General features: G+C 52.5%; 3 protein-coding genes and 1 pseudogene across 10 annotated transcripts; 3 read left to right on the top strand and 1 right to left on the bottom strand.

Moving 5' to 3' along the window:
- Positions 1–818: 818 nt before the first annotated feature.
- On the bottom strand, positions 819–13433 carry ZNF821 (zinc finger protein 821). 7 transcript variants are annotated; one of them, XM_021526891.3, is made up of 10 exons: positions 13250–13433; positions 12925–13061; positions 11716–11808; positions 9570–9653; positions 9273–9413; positions 4834–8240; positions 4248–4390; positions 3616–3720; positions 2585–2751; positions 819–1884 (listed from the first exon to the last, which is right to left on the bottom strand). In XM_021526891.3, exons 6-10 carry the CDS (start codon positions 5000–5002, stop codon positions 1230–1232), a joined length of 1239 nt encoding a protein of 412 aa, XP_021382566.1. In that variant the 5' UTR covers positions 5003–8240; positions 9273–9413; positions 9570–9653; positions 11716–11808; positions 12925–13061; positions 13250–13433; the 3' UTR covers positions 819–1229. The 7 variants fall into 7 exon arrangements, with proteins under 7 accessions (XP_021382566.1, XP_077642533.1, XP_021382565.1 ...); XM_077786407.1 differs by having other exon boundaries at positions 9273–9653; XM_021526890.3 differs by lacking the exon at positions 9273–9413 and having other exon boundaries at positions 9463–9653.
- A 43-nt stretch (positions 13434–13476) lies between these two features.
- On the top strand, positions 13477–20742 carry IST1 (IST1 factor associated with ESCRT-III). 2 transcript variants are annotated; one of them, XM_021526897.3, is made up of 10 exons: positions 13477–13715; positions 14645–14744; positions 15330–15510; positions 15737–15824; positions 16103–16186; positions 16546–16656; positions 16964–17167; positions 18225–18317; positions 20184–20229; positions 20389–20742. In XM_021526897.3, exons 2-10 carry the CDS (start codon positions 14657–14659, stop codon positions 20586–20588), a joined length of 1095 nt encoding a protein of 364 aa, XP_021382572.1. In that variant the 5' UTR covers positions 13477–13715; positions 14645–14656; the 3' UTR covers positions 20589–20742. The 2 variants fall into 2 exon arrangements, with proteins under 2 accessions (XP_021382572.1, XP_021382573.1); XM_021526898.3 differs by lacking the exon at positions 16103–16186.
- Positions 20743–21165: 423 nt separating this feature from the next.
- Positions 21166–24810, top strand: DHODH (dihydroorotate dehydrogenase (quinone)). Its single transcript, XM_077786247.1, has 9 exons — positions 21166–21235; positions 21492–21823; positions 22101–22300; positions 22500–22582; positions 23108–23295; positions 23761–23874; positions 24160–24313; positions 24388–24547; positions 24669–24810. Exons 1-9 carry the CDS (start codon positions 21166–21168, stop codon positions 24721–24723), a joined length of 1356 nt encoding a protein of 451 aa, XP_077642373.1. The 3' UTR covers positions 24724–24810.
- A 1889-nt stretch (positions 24811–26699) lies between these two features.
- LOC110468788 (haptoglobin-like) lies at positions 26700–27498 on the top strand (annotated as a pseudogene).
- The last annotated feature ends 332 nt before the right edge of the window (positions 27499–27830 follow it).

Raw genomic sequence — 27830 nt, 5'->3', positions numbered from 1 at the left:
CAAGGTGTTTGAACCACTGTATGACTCTAGACATAAACTGGAAATACTATGGCGCTAATAGGGGTTTTCAGGCTACAAAACAAAGAAGCGTGGCATACTGGCCTTTGTGGGCTGATGTCTCAAAACCACGAAGCTAACACCATGCATTTTCAGGTGCTCACTCTTAAAGAAGCCAAATAATGGAGGGTGTACCACTTCTTTGCGCTGCCACGAGTCCTTCTGTGCCACTGCTTTGCCTTTTGCAGTTTAAAGATGCCTAGATATAATTTCCATAGTCGCATAGTTTTAATAGTGATTTCTATTAGCAACGGGAACCTTTTCCTGTAGACACAGGCTACGATGACGTTTTGCCTCCAGTGCGTCTATGCTGCTCTTGCACTGGGGACTCCAGCACTGGACACAGGTCTCCACATGTGGCCTCACCAGTGCTGAATAAAGGGAAAAACAAATCCATAAAGTCCTAGAAACTGACGTACTCTATTATTTACCATTCAATCAACTCTTTCACTTGCAAACCTGAAATACTGTTTAAGTGAAAATAACTTCTGAGTAAAGCAGCAAACCTGTTTGCTATTTGTTTACCTTGGCCAGCCTTTCACTGTTTTTATGGGGTATCTTAAAACAGGATCTTAGGTTCCTTAGTTTTTCCATGGATGCCACTGCAACTAAGTATATAATAACGATGATTTAAAAAAGGGTGTGCACAGGTATTTCCAGAAGGACATCTTCCTTTGTTTCTTTTTTATGGGCACAAACTGCAAAGGAATTACTCCTGGAGAACTTTGTGGACTATCTGTCTTCAGCTCTGTAATTCATGCTGCAGTAAACAAGATCCTTTTTTATTGAGGTGGATTTCACCTACAGCAGAACTGCAGCAGTGTAGACGTTTTGGGCAGCAAGGGCCCAGAAACAGATCAAAGCACAAAAGGTAAAGAAGGGGATTAATACATGTGAACATTAATTAATGTTAATTAATACATTAATTTATTTTCATTCTGTCACAGGCTGTGACTTGGCCCCCAGAGCAGACTGTATCCTCAGAATCTGCTCCCATTAGAGCTGCTTTGGCAGGCATCTCTCAGCTCTGGTCTCCTCCTGGGTTCAGAGGAAAACCAGAACCACCTGTCAGGGAGGATGAGGCAGGGACCCGCAGCAGCCTCCTGAGTGCAGAAGCCTGCTAGTGCATATGTGGCAGGTGCAACAAAGGCAGCACAGTTCTTGGCTGTGGTTTAGTGCAACGCATTGTTGCTCTGCTCCTCAAAGGTAATTTTGCCCAGCAGCTGGCTCTCCAGCTCCACGTTGCTCACTGGCAGCTGAAAGAAGTTCATTTCAGCTGCCAGAGCGGCCATGGCAGAGGAGTCCTGGCCAAACTGTGCCCGGAGCATCATATCCATTTTCTCCAGGCGCCGCTTGAGCCTCTTGGCTTCACGCTCGCGGATGAGCCGGGCTTGTCGCTTCTCAGGGGTCTCGTTGGCACGTTTTAGGCGCATGGCTTCCCGGTCCCTCTGCAGCCGCCGTGCCCGCTGCTCATCTGTCTCCTGCATGCGCTGCAGCCGTTTGGCTTCTCGATCCCGCATGCGCCTCACTTCGCGCTCCTCAGGTGTCTCATTGTCCCGCCGGCTCTTCTTGGCCGTACGCTCCCGCTCCAGGCGCTGCAACCGCACTTCCAGGGGCTCATTCTGGCGCCGCAGGGCCCACTTGCGCATGCCAGGCGTCTGTGCCTCCAGCAGCTTTCGGTATGCAGCACAGTTGTTGCACACCAGGAGGATGCCCGCAGGATACACAGGGGTGCAGAAGGCAACATCCTTACCCTCAGTGCAGGAGGGGCCCTGGCTCTGTGGTGCCGGCAGCCGATCCGCACTGAGCACCTCTGGCAGCTTCTCACTGCAAAGCAGGAGGAACGCAGTCAGAGGCTTGGTGCTTTGGGCAGAGTCCCCATGGGCTGCCATGAACAATGCTCCCACTTACAGCCCATGGCAGAGCCCTCTGCTAAATCATTTGCCCACAGATATGTCTAAGTACCTAAAATAAAGCACTCTCCTATTCAGGGCAAGGAAGGGGATTAGCCCAGAGCACTATATGGGTTAGAAGAGTGCAAGAGCGGGAATAATCCAGCAAGCTGCTCCTCCCATCATCTCTGAATTTCTCCTTTTAGCCCCATTCCACTGGTCAGTGTATAATCTCCCACTAGGCAGGACACAAAGAAAGAACATTTTGGTGGTCTTCACCTGTAGTCCTGCTCAGGACATAATGAACACATCTGGATAGTGCAGCTTTACTCCAGTGGATTGCTGGGCAAGGGAAGGGGTGGATTGTTCTCCAGTGACTGGAGCCCACAGCATTTTCTCTATCTCTGCACAGTGCTAAGAAAGACCCTTTTACCAGCACAGCCTACAGACGTCTTGGCAGGGGATGCAGAGCTGCAGAGAGGAAGGGGTCAAGAGAATCTCACTCACTGGGGATGTTTAGCACTATCCTACAGGCCTCAGTGGGTCCAGAGCCACAACTTCAGAGTAATTCAAAGCAACCCACCTAAACTTTAATGTGCTGCCCTAGCCCACCCATTGGCCAGGGTGACCCTGACCTGTTGAAGGTGGCGTGGCTGGTGAAGCGTGCTCCACAAACTGCACAGTTGGACAGCTGGTCCTCTGAGTGGATCAGGAGATGTCTCCCAAGGGATCCTGGGGAGCTGAGAGCTCTGCCACACACAGGACACAGGTAGCTCTTGGCACTCACCACCGCTCCAGTGTGCTGCAAAACAACACTCAGGTGGTAGTTACATATTGCCCAGCTCCCTGCCCAGTCCAAGGCATGCTCAAACTATTCTGTTCAGCCTCTTGGAATGGGAACCCTTTACCACTAAACCTCTGTCTGCCAGCTTTTAGACCAAGCTCAAGACAAGTAATTCAGTGTGTCACAGGTCAAACAAGGAGAAAATCCCTTTATAGTTCAACTCCAGTGCAGGAGAAAAAATAAAGGCCAAAACACTTGGATTGTAAGACTTGACCCTTGTTTTCAGAAATGCATTTGAAGAACTGCTGGTGCAGGACAAGCCATGACTCAATTAAAGCAAGGCTGGATGCTGGTGAAGAAGCACTTACACGGAGACAACTGGTAAGTTCTGTTTCATTCCTTCTGCTAGAGACTTTGATGTGCTATGAAGAAAGCATTGACAACAAAACCTAAGATTTCACCACAGATTTCTTGAAAAACCGGAATAATTTTGAGGAAGAACAGCTATTCTCATAGGTTATTACAGGAACTGTAATGAAGTATAACATAAATGATCAGGAGGAAGGTTTCTTATCTCACTGAATGATATAAAAATTGCTTCCATGTTTAGTTTGAAGGAACTGTCTGGTTTTAGCCTGAAATACTTGCAGAGACTGCCTTGGCTTAGAGTTATGATTTCCAGATCTGTAGACCAGGGCCTCGCTAATTCTTTGCCCCAGACACCCTCTGGACATAGTTTACAGCTGTAAACTTCAGTCACATCCTAGCTGGAAACTCAGTTCAGAAAAAAGTTAGACCAGAACAAAGTTACCCTGTGCTCTGAGTTGTTTCTGGATTTGAGACTTCAGGCCAGAGATACTCCCCAGTTGGAACTATCCCTACCTGATAGACGTGTGCGATGAGTTGATCTCTGCTTCCACACTCGAGCTGGCAGAGGGGGCATTGTGACAGTCCCAGTATGGGCTCAGCGTTCACACTCTCGGACACCTAGGGGTAGGAAGAGCCATTTGGTGTAAGGCACACAGACCCCCGCAGGCACAACGCCCTTCCTTGGCTCCTCCCAGTGCTGCCATGTGCCCAGTCCTGCCAGGGCTGGCTTGGCTGCTTAACACCTGAAAGAAACCTCCTTCATTCAGCCTCTGAGCAAAACCCCTGCATCTCACAGAGAGGGGGCAGAGGCCTCACAGCCTCACCTGCACCCAGGTTCTTGCCAGCATAGTGACTCGAGAAGGCAGGGCCTTTTCTGTGGCAAGGGTAAGCCAATTGGAGAATGGCACCAGAACCAAGAGAAGGGGATGCATTCTGCAAACATCTTGGGCCAGTTTGTGCCTGCTGTCTCCTGCTCCAGGCAGCCAAAAAGCTCTTCATACCCTTTCCTCCTGCCAGGAGACATTGTTTGGAGGAGGTGGAAGGGAGAGAAAAATAAAGAAACATGATGGGGAGAGGAAGTGGTTAGACAGTACCCTTCTCTCTCCCTGGAGGCTATGGTGAGTGCAGAGCCAGTAGACACTTGCCTCATTTTCTCTTATCAATGGGGTTCCAGCCACAGGTCGTTCTGCATTTTCTAATTCCTTCTTCACTTTCACCATTGAGCCATCTTCCTCAGACGTATGGGAAGAAACTTCATCCTGAGTGGTTTCCTCATCATCACTGCCACCTGAAATGTGCAGAACAGTTTTACCAAGTGTCAGGACCCTGACGGCACTCATAGGCCTTAACTGTCCTGACCAGCATTACAGGGGCTCCTGCCCACCCCCTCCAACTAGGGGTTCCATTTAAACTCAGTCTAGGGCACTTGAATCCCTGGGCATGGCCTCTTACACTGCCTTGCTTGATGACTGCCAGATCTTCAGCCAGAGCTGCTGCTGTTCCCACCCTGCTCTGGTGAAATGGCACTGGGTCCCATGGCATTGCCCAGGATGTGCTGTGCTGGTCAGATCCTTAGGACAAAATCCTGCACTGGAGTGAAGGGCTAACCCGGAGGAGGGGCTGGGTAAGACGGTCCTCAGAGGACTCACACACACTGTGCAGCCCTCAGCCTCACCCCTTTCCAGTCTCCCCAGTCTACTACCTTGGTGTACTAGAAGGGGCAGAACTCACTGCTGCTGGAGTCAGGGTCTTGCAGTGGATGAATTGTTGGCCTTTGGTCCCCAAGAGTTCCAGGAAAGCTATTTTTCATCATGGCTTGGCGGGCTTGCTCCTCCAGCCCTGCAAAGACTTGCTCCCCTAGCAGCCACAAAGACAAAGAGTCAGACTGGTGCTGTTCCATTGCTTCTCATCACCAAAGCTTGCCAAAAATACAACAGGCATGGAGCTGCTCACCTGCACTGTGCAGAACCTCTGGAATCACCTCCTGGAAAGCACTTAGGTCACTTCTCTGCTTGCCTACCCTGCCACACTAGCCTCTGGCACCTGCTGATGTGAGTCCAGTGCCTGGATGTAGAAGAGTCTCACTAGTGGCAATGTGAGCACTGGGCTGCTGTCCGCATACTATGTGTATGCCCACTCCAGCCACAAAATATCTGTGACTCCATATATCTGCCATAAATAGCCAGGTGGCTCTTGCTGCTGCCAAGCTATCCACCAATATCCTACAGCACAGCTAAGGGTGGGGGGAAGCCCCTGGGGACTGTGACAGTATCCCAGATCAGGGATTTTACTGTATAGCTCTTCTAAATTATTAACTCTTATTCCTGGCTATAGCAGGCATTTCACTCAAAAATAGCACCTTCCTAAGTGCCTGGTACCTCATCTGCCCTCCACAGTGATCTGAAAACTAGGGGTTGTCCTTGGCATGCTCTGTCACTTTCTTCTGTCCTAGGAGAAATGAGGACAAGCTGCCTTTACAGAAGGTGTCTATGCTTGGAGCTGGTGTTCTCCTGTGTATATGATGGATAGTAAACTACACTGCCTTGCCCAGGAATAGCTCTCACTAAAATAAATCTCATTGGCACTTCATGTGCTCAAAACAGAAACCTAAGGGAATGACTCCAGAGATCTGAGATGCATGCTTAGGGCAAAACAATTTGTTCAGTTGAAAACAGTGACCACTAGTACTTCAGCTCAATAGGACATGGTGAACACCTTGAAAGAAAGTATTTACTTGTGCTCTAAATGAAAACTTCTTACAGCAATCCCTGCTCAAAGAAGTTTTGGTTCCAGAGAATAACAATAAAAGGCAACCATTAATTTTCATATTAAAGAAAACAAATTACATTGTTCCAGGTGTAATCATAATTTACCTTTTCCAGTGGATGAGCTGGGGGGCTTGGGAAAGGTGCTGAAGCTCCCAGCAGGCTGGCTTTTGAGGTGCATTTATCAACTGATTTCTAAGTGCTTAAGAACCATTCAAAGCACCAATGTGAAAATGCCAAGGAAAACGCAGTGCATTTTTCACATAAAATCAAAACACAGCTTTCAGAAGACAAAGTTACCTTTTAGTACAGGGCCACAGCTGGCACCAGTATAACCAAGAAATTGAACTCCTGAGAGAGCACCAGTCCTCTTACAAGGACAGGTACATTCCCACGTGCTGAACTGTTCCAGCCAGTGCTGCTCCATGTTCCCATTCACACTGCCTTCCTTGGAGCTCACCGTGCAATTTTGGCAGGGCTTTAAAAAGCTGTGATTTATAGAAGATTTCAAAGACCTTCACAAGTTTCACTGAGATTGTGGGAGAAGAGTTTTAGTTACCAATGTCCCCATGTAGGTTTCCAAAAGCATTTGAAGGCTTTTATCATTCTCTTTCAGAAATGTGAGAAAGAGTGCTGTAAAGAAGATTTGAGAACACAATCCATGTGTCTGAGCAGAGGTGCTGAGGAGCACCAAGTCTATTTGTCATTGAAAGCAGCAGGGACTGCTGTGACACCGCCTCAGAAGCCATCCCAGCACTGAATGGTTTTCATGACCTGGAGTGATGTTTTTATATTGGGACTACAGCCTCACATTGGTGGGACTGAGATACAGACTGTACAAGCAGCATACACCACAGAATTCCAGTGCCTCTCCAAGAAGCAGAAAACTACAAACCACCAGGATAAAAGTCCATAGACCAAAAAAGCATTGCAAGAGAAAGCATGGTGAAATGAGGAAACCTACAGAACACAGGACTGATGTAAAACTACGATGGCAGATGTGCCGCCACCTTTGACAGAATTCCAAAACAGAATTCCCAAATGCCACTGAGGCTGCTCGTGGAAGCAATTACGTGTTTGTTTTCCTCCCCCTATTCCCTTTCAGACAGATTATACTCCCACTGAGGAGCAGCCCGGAGTCCAAAGGCAGGGCAGGTTCCTGCTCAGCTATACAAACCATGCACACAGTCTGCAGGATTTAAAAGCTGGGATCTTTATCTGAGGTGACAGAAGAAGGAACTTCTCACATAAGGAACACTGTCATCAGTCACAGTAACTGAGCAATTGTGTGTGCCTCCAGCCTTTGTGCAACATCCCCAGAGCCCTGTGAGCATTGACTCGGCACAGTGCAGAGAACAACCAGCTTACAGCCAGCAATGCAAGCTGTTAACCAAACCCGTGCTGTTAGCAGGACATGTCCTGTGCATCCTCCCCAGCCTCTACCTAAAAAACATCACGGGACTGGGAAAGGCAAACATGGAAAAATACTGTCTTCCACCTGTACAAAATTTCTTATATATTATAGTAATACAAAAGAACTTAGGAGTGTCCTGTTCATCTACTGACAGACTAAGTCCTCCTTTGATGAATCTTTACAGCTTTAATGTTGGATAGGTCCAGGGTTATACTTTTGATGTTTCTGCACACACATGCTCATGAACAGACACACCCCCACCTCCACCCCACTTTGGGTATGCTTCCAGTCACTTGGAAGAGGAGTTGGACAGGCAACAGCTTTAGGATCACTGCCATAAGTAAAGGATGTTATGCTCAACAGTGAATTCACAGACTCTTCTCCAGAAGTTTCTTTATTAAATACAAACAGGGCTGCAGGCTGACCAAACACCAAAACAAATCTCTGTATTTGTTTACAAACCGCTAGAGATGTAGGACAAGAGAGATGACACAAATGCCTCTGCTTTGTATTCCATTCTCCTCTCCATACTGCTGGGAATGAGAGGGATGCCAAGTCAGCAGTGCTGGAGATAGGGGACAGCCCTGTGGTACTGTATATCATGGGCAGGCATGACTGCTAGGGTATCAGCCCTGAGCCCTTCCCTTCTTGAACTGTATGAATGCAGGATAACTCTCAGGTGTTCTGGAAAATAAACACAGAAACAAACAACTCCCACCCCAAAATCCACAAAACAAAATCCAAAGGGACTATATAATTCTCCTGCCTTCCTTCCTAAATAGAACAGTCTCTCAGAGATGAGTCAGTTTATTCCCTCCTTGTACATAAATTAAAAGTCCCTGTTCATGTAGGTCTTCTCTGTGTTCCTGGACCTGAAATTTGCAAGTCTTTCCACCACTGTGGATCTATTCCACCTGCCCAATGGCTATTCTGGGTTGTCCACACTGCTGTAGTGGTTACTGAAATGAAAAACAACACAATTGAAACGGTTAACAATGGCAGTCCACGGAGCCCTTCAGAATCAAGGGATTTGATGCAAGTAACATTTCTGCTCGGTTGTGAATGCTGGGTGCTATTTCTTGCAAGATATTGGTCCCTTCAAAATGGGACTGTTATAGACAGGAGAATCCAAGGAACACCAAAGAGCACAGAACATATGTGTATTAGAGAGAGAGAGAGGGAAGGAAATAGAGGATTAATGGGTTATTGGAGCCATGATAAATAGAGCTCAGAAGCAGGAATTAATCTGACTACAAGCTCTTATCTAGAGTTCTAAAATAAGCATCAGCTGCAGAAGACAAGCAATAGAAAGCAAAGCAGCTTGTGGACAGCAAGGTGAGAGAAGTGCATGCTAATACCTGCAACAAATTTTGGCAAGCACAAAGACAGCAAGCGGTCCATGACTGGTGGGGTGACAGCACAGTAACAGATGAATGCAAGAACTGATGAATTGTTAAGAGTTTTTATAATTTTATACTGCATACTCTGGGAGAAAATAAAGACCAAATTGAATCAATTAAGGCATCTCCCCACAAACAACCTAACTGCATTCTATTTTTCAACAAGCATATTCCACTACTCCTGCTCTGTTTGTTAGCACTTTGTCAGGTGTTTTTCATGCACCACATGGCAAAACAAAATTATATTCTTAAGAGCCATTTATGTGCTGCAGGGGGAATGACTAGTTAAAATTGTGGAACTGGTCATCATGCACAGAAAGACTTTTGTGATAAATTCTACCACAATTTTTATCATTGTTTCAGTACTATTCTGAATTTCCTTACATATCAACTTCTATTTAAAACTGTTTTGTAACCATACAATCTCCTAACTGGTTGCTCTGCTTGCCAAGCAAGTGATTCTGTCGAGAGGACAGAAAATCATGTTGTGAGAGCAAGGTGAAATGAGGGCCAAGCCAAGCCTGGAAAGTAACCCTGGAAAAAGGAGACACCAAGCAAGCCAAGGAGAGGAAATTGGCAGCTGTCACTCACCCTAGTCAGTCCAAGAAGGAAGAGAAGATGGAGTGGCCATGCAAGGAAGAAGTAGGCACCATCCTCCCATCAAATTTGTCCAGTCATATATGCACAGTCGTATTTATGCAAATCCAAAAGGCAGTCCCCCAGCCCCGTAGCCTGCCAAATCAGACCCCAGCTGCAGGCAACTGCGTAAAAAGCTGCATACCTGCTGTCCCTTTCATTCCTCTCCTCCCAACCACTGCAGACCCTGTGAAGAAGTCCCAGTAACGTGTCTGCTATGTCTCAGCCTGACTCCTCATTCTGCTGGCTCACCCCGTTCTTGGAGCCGGTGTTTTCTCCGATTATCCTCGTCAGGGCACTGCACGGCATTTCTGGGCCCTCCAGACACACAGCAGGCTAGGTAGACAGAGAAGTCCCAACGATTTCGTGGTGTTCATCATAAGACAGACAAGAATTTCCATCCCAAGGTGAAGACATCACCACTGACAAGTTTCTGGTATCTCTTGGTCCCCTTATTTTCTTGTGGTCCTATTTGCTGCTCTCGATGGCTCCTGCTGAATAGTTGCTGTTTAGCAACATACTGCATGTAAAGGAGATGAACAGGTCCCAGAACTCCATTCCGTGGCATACCTGATGCTATAACCTCCTGCCCCCTGGTAGCATGTTTGTCAGATAGCTTCCTCCAAAACCAGGACCAGAGATACAATCATTTGTATTGCAGATAAAAAAAGCAATGTTCACTGTGAAAATAGTGCACCACTGAATTTTGTGATGTGTAGAGTTTTGTATGTGATAGTACAATCTTCTGAAGAACACAGCCCTTATGCAGTGAAGTACAGAAAAGTACCCAGCTAAACACCATGGAAACTCTATCTGCACCATTAGAGCTGCTGTAGTGCTTGATTTCCATACTCAAGAGATCCCGACTCTGGCCCACGGAAGACAGCTTAAGTGCATACATGACATAAACCTGAACTCAGTAACAGCAGTAATACCTGAGCACTCTAAGAAGCAGAAGTGTGTGGACACAAGGCATGTTACTGGCATCACAGGACAAAATACTGGACATATCAAATTTCTCTAAGAATGACAACTCCAAAGTCATTAATGTACTATCAGACAAATTACACCTATACTCTGCCCACAGTGGAACCCAGCAACCAGAAGCAGGAATCGGAGAGCACAAGGCAATGCAAGTGCCACAAGCCACACTCCTTGAGAACCTCACTCTGGCCAACAAGGACAGCTCAGTTGGCTCTGCCAAGCTGCCCAGCCAGTGGGGCTGCAAGTCCCAGACAGAGGCAGCTCTTGCTAGTGCACGCACCGAGTGTGCAAGGAGTCAGCTCCAGCCCAGTGTTCCCCCTTGCACAGAGAGCAGCATGCACAGACGCCTGTTGCGTACCTGTGCACAGAGGCAGCACACAAACACACAGACATGCAAGCCAGTAGCAACAGCAATGAGGCAGTGTTAGGGCTGCAGCACTCAGCTCTGTATCGCACTCCTGACAGCTACTGCAGCCAAAAAAACCCAGGGCCCTCTCAGCAGCCTTGCTCTCACAGATCTACAGAAATAGAAACTTATTTTCCTAATTCCAGCCCAATTTCCAAGCATGCTTCCAGCCACAAACCTGGGTATGAACAAGGGCATAATTTCAGGCCCCTCAAATTCCCTCTGCTGCCAAACAAAAGCTATACATGTGTGGTTTCCCCTCTGCAGCCAAAACTCCATCTCTGTCTCCCAGCTCCACTGGTGCCTGGCTGTAGCCTGCCCGCAAGAAGTGCTGATGCAGAGCATCTTCAGCCCTTTCACTGTCAAACAAATGCTAAGGCCTTGCCAATGACAGAGAAACAGAGATCCATCTTACCACCTCAGCTCAACAACAATCTGGCAGACAGCAGTTATTTGTCCTGTAAATTACTTGGCCACCACCCATTCCTTGTCAGGAAAGAGCAAATGGCTTTATTTCATCCTCTGTTAGAAACTGAGGTACAGAGAGTTTAAGTAACATGCTCAAGGCCAGTCAGCTGAGTCTGTGGTACGATGAAGATCAAAACCCAGGACTTGCTGGCTTTTATCCAGCAAGCTCCAACCACCTAGAACTTCCTTTCCTATGCAAGAGGGCCAGAGCCCCAAGCCACATTTTCTAGTGTTCTAACTTGTACTTTTGACAGTGTGAATGCAAAGCCCAGCTGCAGGCCCTGCACATACATGCCTATGTTCTCAGCATCAGCTGTTTGTTCAAACCTATCCCTGTCCTACTAAGCCAGGACACAGCCAGCTTCTCTGATGCACAGGGTTCAATTTCTCTTCTTTTATAGCCTAAGACAGAAGATGAGTAACCACCATTCCCCACAAGCTGTCCCTTCCCATCACTCCCATCATACCACTCCCCCCACACCTCACTCCACAACCCACCCAGAGCAAGGATCCCACAATGCTGCATAATGTCATACTCACAGTGAACTTTGTTAGGAGTGGTCTGTTTCCGACGGGACATGTTTTCCTGACCTAGGAGCACGGAGTGTTCCCTCCCCTCTGCGGAGGGCTCATCTGAGAAGAGAAGAGCCTGTCACACACTTCACTGCAATCCTCCACGTCTCTAGCAAAGTTCTGCTGGCTCACCCAGGGTCATTCCCCACCCTTCTGCATCACCACAGCTAGATTCCAGGCCAGCATCCAACACAATCCACAAGTATGTCAAAAGCATCGTACATAGGCAGTCCTGCCCTATTCTCAGGTAAAGACTTAAGCAATCCTGACCCCCTCAAAAAATGAGTGTCCCTTTCAAAAATTATTCCAACCTCAGTCCAAACACGCTTCTCTCTCCTGCCTATTCCTACAGCCTAATAATCATCCTTGTCCTTGTACTGAAAGAGCAAGGTGGCATTTACAACAGTCCTCTCAGAAAGACAAAAGGAGGAGCTGAACCCATTTCCCACAAGACACATGTACATAGAGATCCCGCCAGCCTCCTCAGAGAGACAAACACAGGGATTTCATCAGCCTCTGGCTGACAGAGAGACACAGACATCCCATCAGCTTTCTCAGACAGTCGGACAAAAGGATCCAGTCAGCCTCGCACTGCCTGGCAGACACAGGGATCCATCAGCCTTCTCAGACAAATGCACACGAAGAGCTCGGCAACCTCCCCAGACAGCGGGATCCGGCCGGCAGTCCCAGAACACGGGAGACGGCAGGGAGGACCGGGCCCGCAAGCGGCCGGACACACAGACAAAGGGGTGCGGCTCCCCTGGCATCAGGACGGACGCGGGAACCCTGCCCGGGTCCCGACGTCCCGACCGGGCAGCCCTGACAAACAGACCGGCTCCGGCTGCGGGGGTCCCGCCACGGGGCCCGTTTCACCCCTCGCAGCGGCAACCCCAGCCCGGCGCGGCTTACCCGGTGCCGCCGCGGGCGCCGGGAGCCGCAGACAGACAAAGGGCAGCGGACAGACGGACGGGCAAGATGGCGGAGGGCAACGCCGGCCTGCGCGACGCGAGCGCAGGCACGGGGGCACGGCAGAGCGGGCACGGGGGCACGGCAGAGCGGGCACGGCAGAGCGGGCACCGGGGCACGGCAGAGCGGGCAGGGTTCGGCAGGCGCCGGCAGGGCACGGCTCGGCCGCAGAGCTCAGGTGCCGGCTTTACGTTACCTGAAGTGTCTCACCTGTTTGCCATGGATCCAGCCCAGCGCCCGACGGAGCTCATCCGTGCCTGCGACGGGGCTCACTTTTCCCGGCGGCCTCCGCCGGCAGCCCACCGGGACCCCTCGTGCCACCCCGGCTCACCAGAATCTCGCGTACCCTGCAAGGCCAAAATGCACGGGTTTAGCATTAACTCAGACCCACGGCGCGTCCTAGGAGCTCGCGCACCTGCTGAGAGGAGAACCGCGCCACCCCGCCCCGGGGGCTCGGGGCCGCCTCCCCTCACGGGCCACCGAGCGCCGCCGCGGGATCAGCAGGCCGCTCGGAACGCCCGCTAGGCCCGCTTACCCGAGGGCTGCGGCACCGGGACCAGGCCCGGGCTGGACTTCGGTCCAACTCTCCTTCGCGGTGGCGCCAGCGCCGTGTGGCCCTCAGGGAGCCGAGGGCTCCACAGCCGGGTCACGGCTCCCGGCGGAACGCCGCGTTGCCGGAACTGCCGCGCCGGGGGCGGGCACCGGCGGGCGCCCATCAGGCGTGGCACCAGCGGGTGACTGCAGGATCCCTCCGCCGGGCTATATAGTCCCTCTGCACCGCTCTCCCGGACCGTGCTCGTCTTTCCCCAGCCGCGGTTCTGCTAGGGCCGCATTTTCCGGGACAGCGCCCGCCGCGCCAGCTCTTCTGTAGCCCGGACTAGGTGCGGAGAGTGCCGGAGACTGGGTGCGGAGAGTGCCGGCTTCGAGGATCACTCCGCACGTGATGAAGTCTTGCGGAACCGAGCGCCATTTTGCGTGGCGGGCCTGCGGAGCAGCGGGTGGTGAGTGCGGCCGTGGGGAGCGCTCGGCGTCCGAGACGGTGACAGGGAGCCATGCCTCAGGGTCTCCCGCAGCCCTGGGACTCGCTCCTGGGATCTGCTCCGCTCGTGCTGTGGGATGTTCTGTCGGTGCCACCTAGCTGGGGTGGGAGAGGGATTTCTCCCCTCAGCCCTCAGGTGCAGCTGCGCCGGTGGAGCTCATGTAGGGCCTCCTGCACACTGTCCGAACTATCCCTGGGCATTAGGCCAGACGCGGCGAGTCTCGCCGAGCGGCTGGTGCGGCTGGCGGCCGTCCTGGCAGCCGGATCAGGCCATGGCTCGCTTCGCTCTGGGCAGTGCCGCCGCCGGCAGGGAGGGATGGGGAGGTGAGATGTAAACCGAGGTCTTTCTATGTGATATCTTTTAAAGAAGCTTTTCCTTGATGAACGGTTTTTGCCAAACAGAATGCTATAATTAAATACTGTTATAGTTTGCTTTCTGTAGGGTTAATAAGTTGAACTGGTTTCTGGGAGACTAAGCATGTGTTCAGTACGTAAGAAGAGTTTGGGGAGTGCGAAACAGCAACTTTTTCCTTCTGATGAAGAGATTGTTATCTTAGTTTCTAACCGCCCTCGAGTTAATTATATAGCTGCTTTATAACTTATATTTCGATAGGGCAGAGGTGGGCTTGGCTCTTCAGTTGACTTTTCCGTTTTTTAAAAAATGTCCAGGAAGTTTCTTTGAAGTTCTAAGGCCAATCATATTGGTCTTGGTGAGGTGCAGGCTTATGATGTGGGAAGGGAAGTAATGAGCACGTAAGGTTCAGTCACTTATAAATAACTAGATTCAGGATTGTTTGCTTGGGGAATTTCTTGGCCTCCCCCCCAGTAAAACAGTGTCTAGTGTGCTGACTGACAGTTCTTGGTTCCAGTGACCATCCCTCTTCTCCACAGAAAGTGTTTGTCATGTTGGGCTCTGGATTCAAGGCAGAGCGCTTGCGAGTCAACCTGCGCCTTGTCATCAATCGCCTCAAACTACTGGAGAAAAAAAAGAGTGAGTATTAAGGGGGCATGTGGGACCCAGAATGCTTTTGGGGCTCAGGAGAGTTGAGAAGGTATTTCTGAAGTTGGAGTACTTTCATGGGCCAAGAATGGAGTAGCTTTTTGCTCTTCCTTGCTAGACCAGGCCTTACAACCTGCCTGGTGCACAAGGAGCTGGAAGAGCAGTCTGGCCTCTGTCCACTTTTTTGGTAGCTGTTGGAGTGCAGTTTGTGGGGTCGTAGGTAACAGCTAACATTTGTGGGCTGTTTGTGCTAACAGCACAGTGGAGAACTCCCTAGGTACTGTGGGAGACCCTCCCCACCTGCCCAGCCCTGACACAGGTCAGGTCTGTGATCCTGGTTAACTCTGCAGGGAAGTTGTAGATGCAGGAGTATTTCCAGCAGCCTAAAGTCCACTTTCCTTTCTGCCATGAGTTGTGTGCTCAGACCTGGACATGCCAGACCATACCTGAGTGTCTCAGGCTGCAGAGGTTAGATAGGGGAGAGAAGCTGTCTTTATGTGTGATAGGGACTTGTGGGTGGTCTGGAGGCAGCAGCCCAGGCCAGCACAGTGACCAGGCTCGGGATGTGTGCTGCAGCTGAGTTGGCCCAGAAGGCAAGGAAGGAGATTGCAGATTACCTGGCAGCTGGAAAAGATGAACGTGCCAGGATTCGTGTGGAGCACATCATCCGTGAAGATTACCTTGTGGAGGCCATGGAGATCCTGGAGCTGTACTGTGATCTGCTGCTTGCCCGCTTTGGCTTGATCCAGTCCATGAAGTAAGCTTTGGCTGAGAGGGTCCTGGACTTGGGAAGGGGCACTGCTGGGGGCAGGTCTGGCATATAGAAGGGCATCTGTGTTTGTCTCTCCAGAGACCTTTTCTTCCCCATGTAGGGAAGACTGTGGAGCCCAGTGCATACGATGGGAACTTAAAGGCTAAGCAGATTGAAGGCAACAAAGGCTGGGTGCACGGGATGAAGAGAGAATTGTTTTCTTTGGTCATAGGGAGCTGGACTCTGGCCTGGCAGAGGCAGTATCGACACTGATTTGGGCTGCACCACGCCTCCAGTCAGAAGTGGCTGAGTTGAAGATTGTGAGTAGGGGTGCTTGAGGGATGTTGCGCATGCAGGGCAGAGGTGATGCTGCCAGATGCTGATGGAAGCCCTTGTCTGGGACTCTATATCACTAAAACAGAGGATTTTTATGGGCTCTGCAGATGGAAACCAGATGTCCATGGAGCATCTGAGGTGGCTGCAGCTGCTGAACTGGGGTACTCAGTGGGAAAAATGAGGGAGGGAGCTGAGTGGATGTGTGGTTTGAGGTGGGGGAAAGCAGGGGTATGCATGTTCTAGAGTTTCTCTCCTGCTGCAGGTTGCTGATCAGTTGTGTGCTAAGTACAGCAAGGAGTATGGGAAGCTCTGCCGGACAAACCAGATTGGGACAGTCAACGACAGGGTGAGGAGCTGGTAGAACAGGTTGAGCTGGCAGAGCAGTCATGCCTGCTCCTTGGGACTGTGGCTAGTGACTGATGGTTGCAGTCACTCTGGAGCACAGGAGGTGCTGTGCAGCCAGGGCCTACTTGCACTGGAGCATGGTGCTGAGGGTCAGGCAGGGAGGCCCTGCTCTGCTGATTGTGGATGGGGAAGGGTAGAGCAAATAGAGCCCAGGCCCTGTGGCTGCCTGCAGCATGCTGTACTGGGGGAGGAGCCTCCTCAGGGCTGCCTGCTGCTCCCTGGCTGGGATGGCACTGGTACAGAGCTGATGGGTGCCTGATTGCCCCGACCCTACTAAGCCTCTCCACCCTTGTGTTACAGCTGATGCACAAGCTGAGCGTGGAAGCACCACCCAAGATCCTGGTGGAGAGATACCTCATCGAGATTGCAAAAAACTACAATGTTCCCTATGAGCCTGACTCAGTAGTGATGGTGAGTGAGCCCCAGGATGTGGGATTGCAGTGAACTGGGTGGTCCTTGTGCTTTGGTGTCTTCTAGATAGCCCTAGCATAGCATGATTCTTCTTCCTTCATGCATTCCTATGGCATGTGGCAGTAGTTACACATACTACAGCCTGGTTCCCGTTCTGTTTTCTGTTGATACCACTGTATAGCTGCTCTCTGTTCTGTTGCTGATATGTATTCCCATCTTTGTCCATTGACAAATGCTGCATCTAATGTGTACAGAGGGTAGTGATCATGAGATGTGTTTGTGAGCAGAATTCTTCCACCCTTTCTAGGCTGAAGCCCCGGCAGGCGGAGAGGCTGATCTAATTGATGTGGGCTTCACGGATGATGTGAAGAAGGGTCATGGAGGGGGTGGAGGTGGTGGATTTACAGCCCCAATGATAGGTCATGATGGGTTAGTACCCATGCCTGTGATGATGCCTATGCCCGTGCCAGCAACAAATCCACCCTTCTCCTATCCACCTCCAAAGGGACCGGTAAGTTCCTGGGCTTTGTGTTTCCTTTGTCTGTGAAAGACTCCTAGTGTGGTGCTTAGCCCTGTACCTGATAGCTCAGTGTGTCAGCAGGCCATCTTCTCAGTGTGAGACTGCCTGGGATGGAGGCTGTTGACAGTGCAGCTGAAGCTTAATATGTTGCATCTTTTCTGTGGAGGTTCCTACCCCTATTCTCCAGCCAGCCCTCTTTGCCTTCAGGGAACAAAGGAGTCCAGACTTGACTCCTGAGGCAGTCTTGTGACTGCCGGGCTTTTGTCCAGGAGTTGGAGCTGCACTTTGAAGTTGGTAGGCTGGTAGTGTGCCAGAACTCAGTCAAAGAAATCAGGTGAGTGTTGTGGGGTGGGAATAGCACAGAAAAATGCAGAAGAGTCCTGCCTTCAGACCTGCAAGGGGAGAAGACTGAACCAATGCCTGTTGCAGGTGATTTGTTCTAAGGGTGGAATGTGGGATCTGAAAAGAACTCCTCCATTCTCTGAATTAAGTAATTTACAGGATATCTGTGTAGGCTGGAGAGCAGAATAGTGGGATGGCTTAAAGTTTTAATATGGTCCCAGTAGTGCTGAAGTACTTTTTGTGGAAAATCTGGGCCAAGTATCATCAGCTAGCTGTTGACCCAGGCAGAATAAACATCCTGAGGGCTTGTGCCAGCTCTGGGTCCTTGAGGTGCTGTTGTGTGACAAATGAGGGCAGTTCAAAGCCTTGTGTGAGCCAGAAGCCACTTTCCTATTCTGCAGAACTGTACACAGGGCCAGAAATGGCAGTGTATTTCCTTTATTGGCCTGGTACTTCTCGTGCCTTGAAAGATTAAATGTTTACCTGTGCTGGTTCTTTAGAATAACCCACAGTCCAGTTACCTGGGTCTGCCTACTCCAGGTAACTACATCTGTCTTGAGAATCTCTTCCTTGTAAGCAAAAACTCTTATCCACTTGAATACTTGCCTGCATTTATCTAAGACTCTATCCTGTGACTCCCATGGCAGCTGTAGGTATGTGGTGTCTCAGATGAGTAGTCTGCTGCATGACTGATCTCTCTGTACAGGAGAACTTCAGCGGCCTGCCAGTGGGGACCTACCAGCCTTTCACTAACATCCACCCACCACCAATTCCGGCAAACCCACCCACATACGATTCCGTAAGTACCTGAGTTTAATGGCCATTGCAGGCAGCAGAAGGATCCTCAAGAGTGCAGTGGTAGCCACAGAGAAGGGAAAAGTTTGTAAAGGATACTGCTGCTAACCTTTCAGGCTTTTGCAGTGATGCTGGCATTGCTTGCTGCTGTAGTAAATCACTGACTGCACATGATGGAAGGGTGACTTGTGGAGAGAAGTTCCTCAGTCAGCTCTGTGCTTTGGCCTCAAAGGATGTGGGAACCCCAGCCTTGTTTTGGGGCCACATGTGGTGGTGAAATTCCTCCTCCAACCCGTGCTTCCAAAGAAAAACTCCGCAGGCTTTAGCTGTTCGGTCTCAAGGCAGTTTATTGCTAGTTATCTAACAGATTATGTTCTTGGACTGCAGCTATTTGATCAGTGGCCTGGGTAGAGGCACACACACACCCTGACATCCTCTCTATCTGCTGTCTTCTTCGTCTCTCCCTCCGCCCAGGGTTGCTGCTATCTTTTATAAGATATATTACGTATAACATGTTTACAATTATTCCCCAATACCTACTACCTACGTTGCCAAGTGTTTTTCTACTCTAAACCAATCTGTGAGTGCCAACATCACCAAGAACATGGAGGCAAGGAAGAAGAAGGAAGAAGGATGGGTTCAGCCCACTTTCCTCCATCTTAGAACTTCTGACCCCCATGTACAAAGTAAAAACCCCCCTGTACAAGCACTAAAACCCCCCTGTACAATACTAAAAAAATTTCCCCTCTACTTCGTAACTACTTATACTATACTATCTAACCTTTTGTGATTGGTTGTTCCACCTCCAAAGTTGGTCATTCATTCCATGGCTCAAACTCAAAATCACAGTTGTTTTTCAGCTGTCTGCCAGGGTCTAGAATGCTTCTGACCAAGGCCTGGAACCTCTAAAAATGTCTGAGAGACATTTTGAGTTCCCACAAAAGGAAAGCCAAGATTTCTTTTGGTGCATTGTTAAAGTGATGTTAAACAGTTAATAAGTAGAATCCACAAGCTCTGGTTTTTGCAGCATGAAGGGTTTATCACCTTGAGTCTGTTTAATTGTGGCTTTTGAACTAATTAACAGTCTGGATAACAATTTTGGCTTACCTAGATGATGTGTTTTTAAAGACTTTGTTTCACAGACTTTCCTCAGTCCTTGAGGACAACAAAGCAGAGGCTGAAGACTTCCCTTTCTATGCTTGTCTCTGGTTTTGTTGCTCCAGTTTGTCATCATGCCTCCCACTTTGCTTTTGGTGACAAGCTGTTTTTGTTTTTGCATTACCCTGAGTAGGGAGGAGCACAATTGAGCATTGTGGGTGCTGACACTTTTGTGTTCTCACAGGTGCAGCAATGCAGGTGAACTGGGTAGAAATGAGTGTTAAGGGCTGTAGCATGCAGGGAATAAGAAGTTTTACTAGCACAGCTGAGTGTGCCATGAACCTTTTTTCCAGACAGATCAAGACCTGAAATGGGACATTTTGTACCCTGCTGCTAGTCACAAGGGTCTGTCAGTGTTTCATGAAGAAAGGCAGCAAGGAGCTGTGATGACATGGGTGAAGGGGGCAGTGTTTTCCTACTGGTGGCCTTGATAAATGTTTCAGACCTGATAGCAGATATGCTCAATTTATCCAGTTCCAGAATATGGTCAGTGAAGCTTAGTTGACAAGGAGGGAGAGAAAAGATGAAGAGCTGCCTCTGTTTATTGGGAAGAGAGGCAGGTTGTTGCAAAGCCGTGGCTGCCTGCTAGGGTTGTGGAGGAGTGCAGTGCTTTGCCAGAGCTGTGCCTCTGAGCTCTGCCTGTGTGCTGGTGTGACCGTGCCTGGTGGGACAGAGCTGTAGTAACTGAGAGTAACTCATCAATCTTTTTCAGATTGATGAGCCTGACTCTGACAAGGATGCTGCTGTACTAGTGCCTGGTGAGTATGTTGAGGTTTGGAAAACCTTGGTATTAGGGGCTGTTCAGAAAACTCCACTGGTACTGCTTGTTGCTGGAATGACTGTTCCTTTGTGGGCTCTGTTTGGCCCAGCAAGTGTGTGCTGATGGTGAGGTGCAGTGATACTTCTCTTATAAACAGGGCCTGAGCCCAAGCCAGAAGCTTCTCCTAAACCAAGAGCTGGAGCTCCTAGTACCTTTGATAACTTTGTACTGCCTGAATTGCCATCTGTGCCAGACACACTGCCAACAGCATCTGCTGGCGCCAACTCTTCTGCCTCAGAAGACATTGACTTTGATGATCTTTCACGGAGATTTGAGGAGCTGAAGAAGAAAACATAAAACTTCCCGGGCTGCAGGAAGGAGCTGTGGCATCTTCCCTCTGTTTCACAGACTCCCTTTGAAATTAGTTTCCTGTATTAACCTCCAATGAACATGCTCTTCTTCTTGAGCTCTCTTCCTACTGTACTTACAACAAGTGCTGCTGCTTTCCTGATCTTTGCTGCTTCAGGAAATGAACTGTGGGGAACGTTGTCAGAGTGAGGCAGGGAAGAACCCCTGTCACTCTGGGTAGCTGTATGGGGAAGCTGCACATGTTCTGGGCATAGTTCCTGGCTGCCTCCGTGATGGCTCCATGCCTGCCAGCAGACGCTTTCTCTTGGAGAGCCCTCACTGGCCTTCATGGTGTTCTCACTGGAGTCTGTTTTCAGTTTGCAGGAGGGTAACAATGTCTGCCTGGGCCTATTGGGCATGTGACTAGCCCCACAGAGGGCAGAGCTAGACAGGCTCTGCTGCTGCCTCGGGGTTTTGATGCGGCAGCTTTCCTCCCGGGTGCTGAGCGGCCATGGTTCATCGAGGGGGTGGGTGTGAGGCATGCAGGGTGGTCTGATGGGATATGCTGCTGCACCTTGTTTACCCTATGCGAATCGCGGGCGAGGCACCCCGGAGTGTAACGTACCTGTCGGTGATATTGCGGCTGAGCCCCGTCCGTCCGTCCCCGGCCGCTTCCCGCGGCTCGCGCGCTGCTCTCGTTCAATAAAGCGCGCGCCGCGCCTCGTCGCCAGCTCTGCTGCGCCGCTATTGGCTGGAGGGGTACGGTCTCCGCCAATCGCAGAGGGGGTTCCCGGAAGTGCCCTCGCGTCTCGGGCTGAGCACGATGGCGGCGCCGCTGCGCGTGAGCGCCCGGGGGCCGCGGGGGCGTCCCGGCGGGGCCGCTGAGGGGACCCGGGGCACGTCTGGCCTTAGCCGGTTATGGCTGCGGCGGGCGGGACGGGTGGTGTGGGTCCGGGGCGGTGTGCTGGCTGCGGAGGGAGTGGCACGGGACGGGATGGGTGTGCTTGCTGGGGGCGGGCCGTGGCTGGCGCGCTGCTGACGGCCTGGCGCAGGGACGGCTGCTGCTGCTGGGAGGCTGCGGGGTGCTGCTGGGATCGGCGCTGGCCGCAGGCGACGAGCGGCTCTACACGGCGGCGGTGATGCCCGCGCTCCGGGCGCTGCCTCCCGAGGCCGCCCACGGCCTGGCCTTACGCGCCGCCGCCCTCGGGCTGCTGCCCTCCGCCCGTCCCGACGGCTCCGCGCTGGTGCGTCCCGAGCGCGGCGGGGCGGGGGGTAGCGGGGAGGTCGGAAGGGCGGTCAGAATGGAGGGATAGGGGGTGGCTCGTAGAGCTCACCGTGCTGCGCAGGCGGCTGGGTCCCGTCGCAGCCCGTGGCGGGCGACGAGGGAGCCTCGGGCTGGCACCCCACAAGGACACCAGAAAGGGCAGGGGAGGCGGCCGGGTCTGTCGGGAGGGGGGCTGGAGAGAGACCTTGGAATGGGTCCTGGAGTTTGTGGGGTCTGACCCAGCCCCAGCCCCGCAGGAGGTGCGAGTCCTTGGGCAGCGATTCCGCAACCCATTGGGCCTGGCTGCTGGCTTCGACAAGCATTGTGAAGCTGTGGACGGGCTGTACAAGATGGGCTTTGGCTTTGTGGAAGTGGGGACTGTGACCCCCAAGCCCCAGGAAGGGAACCCCAAGCCCAGAGTCTTCCGGCTGGCAGAGGACAAGGCGGTCATCAACAGGTGGGTTTTGAGAGCAGCTGCTCTGCAGTGTCCTACCATGAGGGAAGGTGAATACTTGGGTGGCCCCACATCTTTGGTGCTGTGGTGGCTTTTGGTTGGATGTGCTGAGCAAAGCTGCAGAGACCACACACCTGCCTTCACATGTCCTGTTCAGGGCCTGCAGACAACCCAACCTTGAATCCCCTCTGTCCTGGTGCAGGTATGGATTCAACAGCCATGGCCACATCGTGGTGGAGCGCAGGCTGCGAGCCCGCCAGGAGACACAGATGAGGCTCACTGGTGGTGAGACAAACTTGTAAGCCTTTGCTCTTGGGGTCTACAGGTAGGTTTGGGTATCTCCCAGGTACCTGTAGGCCAGGATTGGTGTGTAATGCTAGTATCCAGGCACAGGAGCACCTCAGCTGGAGCAAGGGACACTTATCAAGACTCTCTCGGGTCTGTGGTCTCACCCTTGGCATTGTACCTTGGCACATTTCTCCTGCTGTTTTCTCTGGGATCAAGCTCCACTTGCTGCTTTGGGCAGGTTGTGTCTGCTAACATAGCCAAAGCCAAGAGGATCCCAGTTGGGCAGATCCTGAGGACAACCTCTTCCAGGCTGAAGGCTATTATGCTGGGAGGTGCTGACTGGGGTGGCTGTGGTAATGCTCCTGTGGTTGCAGGACAGTCCCAGGCCCATCCTCATTAAATATATGGGCTATATATCCTCATCTTAAATTTAGCTGGTCCTGGGATCTCCTTTTTTGGGTGCTCTGGCTGTTGGGTGGTGGTTGGTCCTGCTGCCCTGGTTCAACTGTGTCTGGGTTCCAGCTGGGATGCCTCTTGGAGTCAACCTGGGCAAGAACAAGAACTCTACTGATGCTGCAGCTGACTATGTGGCTGGGGTCCGGACACTGGGCCCTTTGGCTGACTACCTTGTTGTGAACGTGTCCAGCCCAAACACCCCAGGGCTGCGGGACCTGCAGGGCAAGGCTGAGCTGCGGGACCTGCTAAGCAAGGTAGGTGCCTCTCCCCAGCCAGCCCAAAGCACAGCTAGAGCACTGGATGCATCTCATCTCCTGGCAGTATCTGCACTGCTGCAGTCAGTGGGTTTGATCAAGCACAGGGAAGAATGGGGGTGGCTTTCCTGCATGGTGGGCAGGACCACTGAGATGTCCCCGTTAGCTGCTGCCGAGAGGTGTACTAGGGCACTGTATGCCAGCAAAGGGCTCAGGAGCAGTGAGGTGTTGCCTTTTATTTGCTCCTGTAAGAGGCAGCGGCCATCCACCCCACAACTTCAGGCATCGCTGGGGACTTATGCCTGCTGTGTGCTCCAGACCTTGTGCCAAGGGTGCCTTTCCTGTTTTTGGTGCCATGTAGAGGAGCAGGGGCTGTCCCTGTACTGCCTGTGGTAGTGGGTGTCCATAGCTCCTAGTTGGGGCAGGAGGCCTCTCCCTGCCATGCACTGCCATGTGCACCTACAGGTGCTGGTGGAGAGGGACCTGCTGCCCTGCAAGCATAAGCCAGCCGTGCTGGTGAAGATTGCCCCTGACCTCACTGCACAGGACAAGCAGGACATCGCCAGTGTTGTCTGTGAGGTGAGGAAGTAGGAAGAGAGGCCACTGGAGGCAGGACCGTGGTGGTCCTGGCAAATCACCTCTCAGAAGGATACGTATGCCTGCAGCTCTCTGGCTGCTGTAGGGATGGTGTCCTGGGTTGGTCAGAGTCTGTGAGTGCCCATGTGGGTCACCCAGGCAGTGAGAGGCAGCTTTGTCCCCAGGCATGTTTCTGGGTTGTGTGCTGGGTGGCCCTGACCTGGCAGGAGGGGAAGGGAATTTTGGGCTGCTTGTGGAAGCTGTGTCCTCACACTACTGCCCCTGCAGCTAGGTGTGGATGGGCTGATAGTGAGCAACACCACTGTGAGCCGGCCCAGCAGCCTCCGGAGCAGGCAGCGCATGGAGCCTGGGGGCCTCAGTGGGAAGCCCCTGCGGGAGCTCTCCACACAGACCATCAGGGAGATGTACACTCTCACTCAAGGTGATGGCAGAACAGGGCTTGGGGGCACGTGTCAGCATTGCCTGTGCCATCCTGACCCTGCGCCCTGCCCACAGGCCGGGTGCCCATTATTGGCGTGGGTGGGGTGAGCAGCGGGCAGGATGCCCTGGAGAAGATCCGTGCTGGAGCCTCACTTGTGCAGCTGTACACCGCACTTGTGTACCATGGGCCACCAGTGGTGGGGGCAGTGAAGCGGGAACTGGAGGAGCTGTTGAGGTAAGTGGAGGCCAGGCACGTCCCCAGAGAGCCCCTGGTCCTAGGACAGCTCAGGACAGCTGTGTGCTAGTGTCCCCCAAGCAGTGCCAGCCCAGTCCTAGCACACACTGTCCCTGGTTAGGGAGCAGGGCTTCAAGAACGTCATGGAGGCAGTTGGAGCAGATCACCGCTGCTGACATGCTGCAGAATGAAGGTCTATCTGGGAGGAGCCATGGCAGAGCAGGGATAGGTGTGACAATTCCAGTGCTGGCCAGACTGAAACTGAGATAAGGTCCTGGTTCCAGCCCTTGGGAAGGATCTGATGGGTGAAGCAGGGTCTGCACTGGTGGGCAGAAGGTGACAGGGCCTTCAAAACAGTGCTGCTTTTTCAGGGCTGTGTTTTCGCTTCCCTGTGGACAGCAGAACTGAGTGTCAATAAACATTTGGCTCACCTGGTCCTGTGTGGTGCTGTGGGGACACCCCATGGGCTGGAGGGATGTAGCATAGCTCTCCTCAGCTGAGCAGAATCAGCTCTCTATGTTGCTCTCACTTTTCCTGGTGGGAGAAGCCACCAGGGTAGCTGAGCTCTGGGATGGACTGACAAATGCATCAGTCCTTCCCTGGCAGAGACTTCTGCATGAGGCCAGGCCCTTGGACAGGAGGGAAGGCAGTGATGGTGCTGGGTGCCAGTACCCAGCTGTTTCGGAGATGGCTGCAATCATACCCTGTCAGTTGTGGAAAGGGCGTGATCAAAGGTGCTTCTGTCTGTTGGTTTTGTCTCTGGGATCTCTGGTGCTGACTTTCCCTTCACCCTGAACTCACTGCAGTCATCTCGGGCCTTTCCTGAGCAACAGCTCGCCCTGCACAAAGCATTCCCTCAGCAGCCTCTTGCAATCCACCCTGCAGAGCAGGATTGCACAACAGCGCTTCACCAAAATTGTTTACAACTGCTGGGAAACTCTTGGCACACTGGCTTCCTCTCAGGGCTTGGCAGCTTCCTGGGAGCCTCTGCCAGGTTGGTGCTAAGCAAGATGGGCTTTTTGTGCTTTTCCTTCTGGGAATTGTGCTGGCTGCAGGCACCAGGGTCAGGAGATATGGAGCCCGTGGGCTGCGCCAGGGCAAAGGAGGTGGTAATAGAAGAGGTGAGTAGGAAGCCCCAAGCAGGAATGACCTGCAGGAGGAGGCTGTTATGAGCATGGGGTGAGCAGCACCAATATGTCTCCGGATGTCCTTGGTGCTGTGTCTATCCTTGCCTGGCTGAAGACCTGGCCCTACAGCGGATCAGTGTTGGGCCTGGAAGCACCCCACTCTCAACACTGCAGCCTTGACTTCTGTAGCAGCAGAGTCCAGGTCTGACTCACAGCTGTCTGGTGGGTGGCCCCGGCCCATGGAGTTGCCCCTTTTTTCTTACTGGGACAGGGTATGAGCCCAGCCAGGCCCCACGTCCTGGTGGACCCCACAGCTGAGAGCCAAGATAGGAGTCTTCTGCTGAGGATGCCCTCTTCTTCCTGCAGAGCTGCTGATGGCTGGCCTGGAGTGTGCTAGGGACTGCAGCTGCCACCGGTACCTTCCAGGGGAGAACTGGGGCTTGGCAGCGAGCAGGCACGGGGCAGGAAGACAAAACTAGGGAGGGACCTAGTGGAGGTGGGGGGCATGTCCTGGGCTCGGTGCTCTGGGCCAGCTGAGCATTCTCTGCCTGCATACTGGAGCTGTGCAAAGCACATGGACCACTGGCTGCACAGCTCTGGTGATGGTGGGGTACACAGCATGGGCACAGCACCCAGGGACAGGACTTCTGCCCCGCTTCAGGGAATGTGTGGGGCTGCCCCAGTACTAGGTGATTCAGCCTGATACTTCACCCCACTTCATGTGGGTTCATCCAAGCCCCGTGGCGGTACAAGCACCTTTGTGCCTGCCTGGCTGCAGGGCAGTGGTGCTGACTCTGGTTCTCCTTTAAAAGGGCATACAAATGTGATGAGAATCAGGTACGGGCGTGCCTTGATGCTGTTAAGGATGTGCCTGTCTGTGAGCAGGCTGCCTGTCTGTGAGCCAGGCTGCAGTGGGGGCTGTGAGCAGTCTGGGCTTCTGAAGGGCTGCAGGGGCTGCTCACAACCTCCATCTGTAGTGCTGCTCCCTGGCCTGCTGAGCACCAGGAGGTACCTGACACCTACTGGGTTCAGAGGGCTCAACTGGGCCTTTCTCTGCCTTATATAGTGTGGGTGAAGCTGAAGAAGCCCACCCCAGGCAGATACAGTGCATCTTTGGGGGCATGCTGGCTCAGATGGGCAGCTTCCCTTGGCAGGGCCAGATGGTGACTCACCACAACCTCACTGTGGGGGCACACTCCTCAGTGACCAGCGAGGGCTGGCCACAGGCAGGAATGTGTACCTGAACATCACAGTGAGAAACCACATTGGAGGAGATTGTCCCTACACTGCAGCTGTTCCTGGGCAGCTGGGAGCAGCCCACCTTGAGCATTGAGCACATTGTTGCTGCACTCTAGCTACCCACAGGCTGTGGACCTGGCCTTGCTGAAGCTGAAGGTGCTTCTTAGAGAGGAGGGCAGAACTATGTGCACCCAGGGCAGGTGGGCTACATCTCAATCTGGGGCTGCAGTGCCACGTTTGGCTTTCCTGCCATGCTGAAGTATATGACACTGCCAGCGGCTGAGTGAGCAGTGCTAGGAACACCACAGTGCACGGAATGCGTCCCACAGGCTGTGTCCTTGGCAGCGGCACCTTCTGCGTGGGATGAGCGGGCTGCGGGAGGACCCGTGCTGTGGGGATGCAGGCGGAGCCTTGCCCCGCGGCCTCCCTGCTACCAGACACCTGCTACCAGCTGGCAGAATCAGCTGCACGGGACTGCACAGCTGCTAGGCACGGCATGCTCGTGGAGGAGTTCTGGCCTGCGTGAAGGAGACAGCGGCAGCTGGCTGAGGCCAGACTGTGAGGGAATAAAACGTTGCGCACCAGGCTGCAGGCTCTTGTGTATGTCTGTCTGTCCGTGCAGGCTCTCTCTGCCCGGCGCTGCACGGGCTGTCTACGGGGGGTTGGCGTGTGCCTGCCCTCGCTCCCGGCGGGGTCCTGCAGGGCTGCGGGGGCTCTGAGAGCTGCTCGCTCCTGCACGGTGCGGAGTGTGCATAGTGCTGTCCCCGGTGCGGCGCTGTCCTCGCCGCTATCCCGCTGTCCCCGCTGCTATCCCTCTGTCCGTCCCGCTGCTATCCCGCTGGCTGTCTGTCCGTCCCGCCGTCCGTCCCGCTCTCTCCCAGGACTCCGCCCCGCGCCCACGTGCCCATGGGGAGGTT

Source organism: Lonchura striata, chromosome 13 (genome assembly GCF_046129695.1).
Source record: "Lonchura striata isolate bLonStr1 chromosome 13, bLonStr1.mat, whole genome shotgun sequence".
Lineage (NCBI taxonomy): Eukaryota > Metazoa > Chordata > Aves > Passeriformes > Estrildidae > Lonchura > Lonchura striata.
The sequence above is the reverse complement of the archived record's forward strand: the minus strand, read 5'-3'. Positions and strand labels throughout refer to the sequence as shown.